General features: G+C 41.1%; 1 protein-coding gene and 1 long non-coding RNA gene across 2 annotated transcripts in view; one reads left to right on the plus strand and one right to left on the minus strand.

Moving 5' to 3' along the window:
• The window catches only part of LOC107742526 (uncharacterized), a 13,397-nt gene extending 5,765 nt beyond the window's left edge, over window positions 1–7,632 (minus strand). Inside the window, exons 1-2 of the long non-coding RNA XR_001640312.1 lie at window positions 7,535–7,632; window positions 6,277–6,282 (exon numbers count right to left, since the gene is read on the minus strand). This is a non-coding gene — a long non-coding RNA (uncharacterized LOC107742526). The remainder of the gene's footprint in view (window positions 1–6,276; window positions 6,283–7,534) is intronic.
• LOC107742524 (adhesion G protein-coupled receptor L1-like) overlaps window positions 299–8,357 on the plus strand; it is a 13,292-nt gene continuing 5,233 nt past the window's right edge. Inside the window, exons 1-8 of the mRNA XM_016555527.1 lie at window positions 299–735; window positions 811–1,075; window positions 1,188–1,515; window positions 3,337–3,633; window positions 5,408–5,511; window positions 5,917–6,102; window positions 6,205–6,243; window positions 6,335–6,515. Of these exons, the coding sequence (XP_016411013.1) occupies window positions 551–735; window positions 811–1,075; window positions 1,188–1,515; window positions 3,337–3,633; window positions 5,408–5,511; window positions 5,917–6,102; window positions 6,205–6,243; window positions 6,335–6,515 (1,585 nt within the window). The 5' untranslated portion in view covers window positions 299–550. The remainder of the gene's footprint in view (window positions 736–810; window positions 1,076–1,187; window positions 1,516–3,336; window positions 3,634–5,407; window positions 5,512–5,916; window positions 6,103–6,204; window positions 6,244–6,334; window positions 6,516–8,357) is intronic.

The following is an 8,357-nucleotide window of genomic DNA, read 5'->3' on the forward strand; positions in this document are numbered from 1 at the left end:
TCTGTCTATAATCTGATTCTATCTATCTATCTATCTATCTATCTATCTGTCTATAATCTGATTCTATCTATCTATCTATCTATCTGTCTATAATCTGATTCTATCTATCTATCTATCTATCTATCTATATGTCTGTCTGTCTGTCTCTTGTCTGTCTGTCTGTCTCTGGTCTGTCTGTCTGTGTGTCTGTCTCTGGTCTGTCTATCTTATCTATCTATCTATCTATCTATCTATCTGTCTGTCTGTCTGTCTGTCTGTCTCTCTGTCTATCTATCGTCTGTCTGTCTATCTTTGGTTGCACACTCTTATAATGACATTGTATTTCATCTTTTGAGAATAAAATTTCTCTTTCTCACACACACAGGCACTCATGATACAGCAATAGGTAGTGTAAGACGTGTGTTTTGTGTGTGTGTGTGTGTGTGTGGAATAGATCTGTTCATTAGATCTATCCTTTATTAGTCTAATACGCTTCATCCTCTACTCCTGCTCATCTCTATTATCGCTCTCTCTTTCTCCGTCTCTAGTTTTTGTTTGTCCTGGAACATTAATGCGAGTGTTGGAGCCCAGTTCCGTGCGGGAGGCGGAGCATCAGTCTGGGGCGTGGTGTAAAGACCCTCTGCAAGCTGGCGATAGGCTGTACGTGATGCCCTGGACACCCTATCGCACAGATATGCTTTACGAATACGCTTCCTGGGACGACTACATCCAAAATAGAGTCACCACCACCTATAAGTGAGTTTGCGTTTATAAGCGAGACAAGTTGAACATTGTATGAATGTTATAATAACGTTTCTGTGTAACGTACAGATTGCCGAGTCGAGTGGATGGCACCGGTTTTGTCGTGTATGACGGAGCTGTGTTCTACAATAAGGAACGCACACGCAACATTGTAAAATATGACCTGCGAACTCGCATCAAGAGCGGTGAAGCTATTATTGCTACCGCCAACTATCACGACACGTCGCCGTACCGCTGGGGCGGGAAATCCGACATCGACCTAGCCGTGGATGAACACGGGCTCTGGGTCATATACGCCACTGAAGCCAACAGCGGACGCCTGGTTGTTAGCCAGGTGAGAAAGATCGATAGAGTGTTTTTATATGAACTTCCTGTTTATGTCTTGCTGCATTGTTCTGATTGGCTGCTTTCCAATCGTTCCGTAATCCGATTGGCTGGTATCTCAGGTGAACCCGTACACGCTGCGGTTTGAGGGGACGTGGCAGACGAGCTTTGAGAAGCGCATGGCGTCAGACGCGTTCGTGGCGTGTGGCATCTTGTACGCCGTTCGTTCCGTGTACCAGGATGACGACAGCGAGGTGGGCGGAGACCTGATCCTGTACGCCTACGACACGCGGCGTAACCACGAGGAGCCGGTGAGGATCCCGTTCCCCAACCCGTACCAGCACATCTCCTCCATCAGCTACAACCCCAGAGACAACCAGCTGTACGTCTGGAACAACTACATCGTACTGCGGTACCCGCTGGAGTTCAGCCCGCCGCAGCCCACCACAGGTCAGCATTTTTATGGCTCAGAGGTTGCTCTTTCATTTCTCAGGAGGCTTAATTGAGATCTCAGTTATGCGTTACGTATAATCCTGAGCCAGGTGAGTCAGTAGTTGCCATAAAGCATGAGTATGTTCATTGCTCAGATGTTTCTCTTTCAAAGCTCATGAGTTTGACTGGAAGGATCAACTTTGTCTCAGTTGTTTCTCCTGAAATAAAATCATACCCAAATGAGTCAATTTTGTTTATAGCTGTAAAATGAATGTTGAGAAGCAGCTCGGATCATTTTATCTTTGATGAGAAATATTTGAGTTCATACTGAGACTTTTGATCACAGACTTTGGTATCTTGCCAAAATGGAGCACAATATGAGATGAGGTTGAGATCTTTTCCAAATATCATTTTCGCAGGGGATTTCTGAGATCATTTGATCTTCTGAGAATTTGATGAGATATTGAGATCTCTGACTTGAGATTGCAAACCTTGGCAAATCCAAGCACAGTTTGAGATGTGATTGAGATCTCTTCCAAATCTCATTGTTTCTCAAAAGAAAAATTGGAGAAACAGCTCAGATCATTTGATTTTTAGAGAATTGTGTGAGAAATGTTTGAGCTCATTGTTGAGATCTCTGACTATACATTGCAAATCTGAGCACAGTTTGAGATGTGATTGAGATCTCTTCCAAATCTCATTTTGTCTGGAGATTTTTCAGATCATTTAATCTTTAGAGAATTTGATGAGAAATGTTTGAGATCAATGTTAAACTGCAAAGTTTGCCAAGTCCGGGCACATTTTGAGATGTTGTAGAGATCTCATCCAAATCACATAATTTCCTTAGTGGATTTCTAAGATCATTTGATCGTCAGAAAGTTTTGTGAGAAATGTGTTTTGGGGTTTATTTTAAGACCTCTCACATTTGATTTTAAATCCTGGCAAATCTGAGTACAGTTTGAGACGTGGTCGAGACCTCTTCCAAATCAAATAATTTCCTCAAGAGAAAAAAATGGAGAAGCACCTAAGATAATTTGATCTTTGGAGAATTTTATGAGAAATGTTTGAGCTGATATTGAGATCTCTGACTTGAGATTACAAACCTTGGCAAATCCAAGCACAGTTTGAGATGTGGTTGAGATCTCTTCCGAATCTCATTGTTTTCTCAAGAGAAAAATGGAGAAACAGCTCTGATCTTTGATCTTTGGGGAATTTTATGAGAAATGTTTGAGCTAATATTGCGATCTCTGACTTGAGATTGCAAACCTTGGCAAATCCAAGCACAGTTTGAGATGTGGTTGAGATCTCTTCCGAATCTCATTGTTTTCTCAAGAGAAAAATGGAGAAACAGCTCTGATCTTTGATCTTTGGGGAATTTTATGAGAAATGTTTGAGTTCATATTGAGATCTCTGACTTTCCATTTCAAATCCTGGCAGATCTGAGCACAGTTTGAGATGAGATCTCTTCCAAATCTCATCATTTTCACATTTCAAACATTTCAAGCATTTGATCTTAAGTGAATTTTGTGACTTTAGACTTCAAGTTTCAGAGTTTTTCAAAAAATTGGAGAAGCGGGAGACTTTTGCTCAGAGTTTGTATTCATAACCATTACATTTATTAAAAAATACCAGAACAGTTAGATTTTTATGATGCTTGGATCTGTTAATGGTTCTGAAATGTCTGCATTCATCTGTAAATGTGGGTGGAAAACTGTTGTAAATAAAATTATATGATGTCACTTTGCACATGCTGTCTTCAATCAGAACAGCATCCCATGATTGCCATAACATTTGCTCTCTGTTTAACCTCACTGTACCTTTGTCTGTGTATCTCCTCAGACCCTCTCTCGACACCTCTTCTCTCCACCACTCCTCCGAGTGCGCTCTCCAGCACCGTGTCCTTGGGCTTCAGCCCCACTTCCGTCCCGTCCGTGACCTTCCACCCGGTGGGGGCTATAAACAGGGCTCCGGCGGGGCGGCCCATCACAGCCACGGTCCCGGTGACCGTCAGGCCTCCCCGCCGACCTCAGGGGCCGCGCACACCCATGTGTGAGGGCCGGGTGACCCGCGGGGTCCAGTGGCCCCCGACTCATCGAGGAGAAAGGGTGGAGAGGCCGTGTCCCAAAGGATCCCTCGGTCAGTAGGGGCTTGTGTGTGAGCTGGTGTTTCGGGGGGTTTCATGTGTGCGGTCACAGTACAAATGAGTCAGTGCTAAAATAAACAATTCAGTGGGTGTGTTTCAGCTGCGGTCAAGCCAACTGTGGTGGAAATATAGTGGTGTGTGTGGTGGAATATTTCCGACAATCTCTTGATTGAAAAATTATTTCCTTTCGTTTCTAAATGTTTTTATCAGCATGTAACCAGCAGCGACATTGTTTGGCTGTTTAATGGCCATAGCAACAGACTGGGTGATGATGAGCTGATAAACATGTCGATGCCTTGTGTTTGTAGTTTTCACTTTTTTTTTCTGTGTGTAATGCACTTAAGCAGTCTTATTTTACATTTGATGACATCCGTTTATTCTAGTGTCTCTAGCGGATGAGTTTGTATAATATATTAATGCACGCTGCTGAACTCTCAGTGGACAGTCGAGAGGCGTTTGATGGCTTCTGGTTTTCATAATCTTTGTCTTTTCCAAATCTAATCATTTTCTCATGAGAAAAAAATGGAGAAACAGCTCAGATCATTTGATCTTCAAAGAATTTGTTGAGACATCTTTGAGCTAATATTGAGATCTCTGACTTGAGATTGCAAACCTTGGCAAATCCAAGCACAGTTTGAGATGAGATCTCTTCCAAATCTCATAATTTTCACATTTTAAAAATTGGTGAAGCATTTGATATTAAGTGAATTTTGTGACTTTAGACTGCAAATCTGAGAAAAGTTTCAGAGTTTTTCAAACAATTGGGGAAGCGGGAGACTTGCCGTAGTTTTCACATTTTTTTTCTTTGTGTAATGCACTTAAGTTGTCTTATTTTACATCTTTTTATTCTAGCGTCGTATCTCTAGTGGATGGCTTTGTATAATATATTCATGCACGCTGCTGAACTCTCAGTGAACTCGCCTCTGGACAGTCGTGAGGTGTTTCATGGCTTCTGTTTTTCATAATCTTTGTCGTAGTCATTTATACGAAGCCCCCAGATACAAAATCAGTTTTTAATATAGTTTTTAAATGTATTTAGCATTATTATTAGAGGCAAGCAGTGATTCTAACAGGCATTACCATCAGTGTTTTGACTTGATCATACAGATTACATCAAGGCACTTGAAGGTCATATGTTAATGCTAGCTTTAAAGCCACAGTCTCCTGCAGAGGAAAACTTCATCTAAAATGAATTTAAATGCCATTTTCTAATTGTATTATAATTATTGCACATGCAGTTTTCATAAACTCAAATGAATTTACAATACTCCATTTGTTATGCAGCAGGAAATGAGATATTTTTAAGAACTGCAGAAAGCGATTAAAAAACTAAATGAAATAATGACCAATCTGAAATCTGAAATGTTTCCAGCTTAAAATCTTAATGTTGAAAAAATAAGTGTGCATGCATCTGTCAGCTTCGGTCGGCATCATGAATGAACCATTGCATGTTGCCAGAAAAATCACCACACCCTTCATGTGCGCATTTTATGGGTCAGATCGTTTTCTGAGTGTTATGTTCCTGTTTGCGGTGCTTTCCACTGACCTTTGTTGTGTTACGAGGTCAGATGTTTCTTCACAGCTTCACAATAGTCTCTCCAAAGTTTTAACTTTCACTGAAGATCTGGGGTGTTGTTTTGGGATGTTTTAGCTATTTCTACAGGAATCCCTCTTATCAGGGTTTCCTTTTCCTACGGCGTCACCCGATTCAATTGTTTTCTGTTTGGCAGCTTTACTCATTTTTCCTGCTCTCTGTCCGTCATTCAGGTATTGCGTCGTATCAGTGTATGGCTGATGATGTGGTGTGGAACCCCAGAGGCCCCGACCTCAGCAACTGCACCTCGCCCTGGGTCAACCAGGTCGCTCAAAAGGTCAGTCAAAGGTCAAAGGTCAGGGGTTATCAGAAGAACTGACAGTCAAACTGGATATAGACAGGTAGACTGGTAGACAGAAAGATAGATAGATAGATATTCAGATAGATAGATAGACAGACAGATAGATAGATAGACAGACAGATAGATAGACAGACAGATAGATATTCAGATAGATAGATAGACAGACAGATAGATAGACAGACAGATAGATAGATAGATAGACAGACAGATAGATAGACAGACAGATAGATATTCAGATAGATAGATAGACAGACAGATAGATAGATAGACAGACAGATAGATAGACAGACAGATAGATATTCAGATAGATAGATAGACAGACAGACAGACAGATAGACGATGGATGGATGAACAGATATTTGATGTCTCTCTCATCTCTAGATTAAGAGCGGGGAGAACGCAGCACATATCGCTGCTGTACTTGTCAATCACACACGGGGGCGGGTCTACGCCGGTGATGTCACTTCCTCTGTGCGTCTGATGGAGCAGCTGCTGGACATTCTGGACTCACAGCTGCAGGCGCTGCGACCTGGAAACAAGGAGTCGGCCACACGCAACTACAACAAGGTGTTGTACACACACACACAAGCACACACACACACACACACACACACACACACACACACACACTAACAACTATCAAAGTAACAGTTTCTTGGTCTCTTTTAGCTTCAGAAGAGAGAGCGGACCTGTCGAGCGTTTATTCAGGTAATCATGCAGCACACAGTCGTGCAAACACACATGTCTCTGTGTTCGGCGCTCACCTGTGTGTGTGTGTGTGTGTGTGTGTGTCTGTCAGGCGGTGGTGCAGACGGTGGATAACCTGCTGCGTTTGGAGGCGCTGGAGTCGTGGCAGGACATGAACGTCACAGAACAGTCGCACACCGCCACCATGCTGCTGGACGTCATGGAGAAAGGAGCGTTTCTGCTGGCCAACAACCTGTACGGGGGTCACTTCAGCGACCGCGCGCCCAACATTGGTACGGCTCGCGCTGCTTCATATACACCAGTGCTCAGACGTTCAGGAATCGTTTCTTCTGCTCATTAAGGCTGCATTTGTTTGTTCAAAAATACAGTAAAACAGTGAAATATTATTACAATTTAAAGCAGCTGTTTTCTATGTGAATATCTGTTAAACTGTAATTTATTTCTGTGATCAAAGCTGTATTTTCAGCATCATTACTCCAGTCTTCAGTGTCACATGATCTTCAGAAATCATTCTAATATGCTGATTTGCTGCTCAAGAAACATTTCTGATTATTATCAATGTTGAAAACAGTCGTGCTGCACAATATTTTTGTGGAAACCGTGATACTTTTTATTTTTCAGGATTCACAGATTAATAGAAAGTTCAAAAGAACAGCGTTTATTTGAAATAGAAATCTTTTGTAACATTATAAATGCCTTTATTTTTATTAGTTTAATGCATCTATGATGAATATAAGTATTCATTTATTTAACAAAATATTGTTTAAAGTAACAGATCACATTTATCAGTTTTTTAGTAGAATTGTTACTTTTGAAAGTTAAATTCCTCAACTCTGCTTTAAACTATCTACAATGTGTTGTGTAGCAAATTAGCTCAAAAGGGAAATATATATAAATAATTACAATTATGATTAATTACAATTATTTATATCAGCTGCCAGTAGTAACTGTAGCAGAATTAAATTGCCATCAACCAATCTGTTCGTCCAGCGAACATTTAGTGTAATTTCATATCAACTCTAAGAAAGGATATTTTCGTGGCCACAGAAAACAACCTTCTTACAGTAGTCTAATAATGCATTAGAGCATGTAGCAAGGATCAAAATCATAAAGGGGCATTATTCACAAGCAGGATCAGAAACTCATGTAATTTGTGCACAAAAAACTAAACGATAACACACATAACTAATCTAAACAAACAAACAAACAATCACTCATACATGGGAAAGGGCAAATGAGCATTTAGTTAAATGTACAATACTTGCATTGCCTTGGCCTGGAACCAGCGTACGGATGCAGTCTCGGATGAAAGTCTTGATGGTTTTAAGGTTTTGGACTTGCGATCACGTTCCTCCTGGTTTGAAGAGTGATGAATTCCAAAGATGTTCTGACTCGATGGTGGTTTGAAGTTTCTTTCCAGTGGAAAGTGAAAAAGAGCTAAGAGAGACATCAGCTCAATGGTGGCTTTCACTTTTGGAGGGAACGTTTACGACTCTTTGTTTCAGAGCATGGTATTTTGCATATGTAATTTGATTGGGTGTTGATGCAAAAACTACTAAAGATTCTTAGAACACTAATATATTGCCTATGTACCAACATATAATATACACTCTCGTTTAGATCATCAGAAGACAAATTCATAGATACTAAACATGGTATTAAATCTAATGAACAAATGTGTGTCTGATTGGTCCAAATGCTACAGTTGATAATTAAATCTATTATACAAAGATTGCTAATGATATATGTACAGTATATGAGCATATACCTGATATATGCTCAAGATGGCGCTGCGGACGGCTGCCTCAGTGCTTGGCTCTCCAGTGTTTGTACTGTTTTTGTTCGTTTTTCCTATTTTTTGTTTCTAAAACACAATCAGTTTTACCTGGGATGAACTGCTGAACATTCAGCAGAACACACCACAAAATCTCCTACCGGATTTCGATTATTCGAACGTTTTGCTGAATTGTAGTTGGCGGAGCAGTGGCGCTGATCAAATGCTTCAGGACGCGCAGACGGGGGAAGCGAGCCGGCGCGCTCGTCAAGCTCAGACTGCGCGGTTTTCGAACGCCGTTGCCTAGCATCCATCTGGCGAATCTCCGCTCTCTACCCAA

This window comes from Sinocyclocheilus rhinocerous, unplaced genomic scaffold (genome assembly GCF_001515625.1).
Source record: "Sinocyclocheilus rhinocerous isolate Xijiao unplaced genomic scaffold, SAMN03320098_v1.1 scaffold1639, whole genome shotgun sequence".
In the NCBI taxonomy this organism is placed as follows: Eukaryota; Metazoa; Chordata; class Actinopteri; order Cypriniformes; family Cyprinidae; genus Sinocyclocheilus; species Sinocyclocheilus rhinocerous.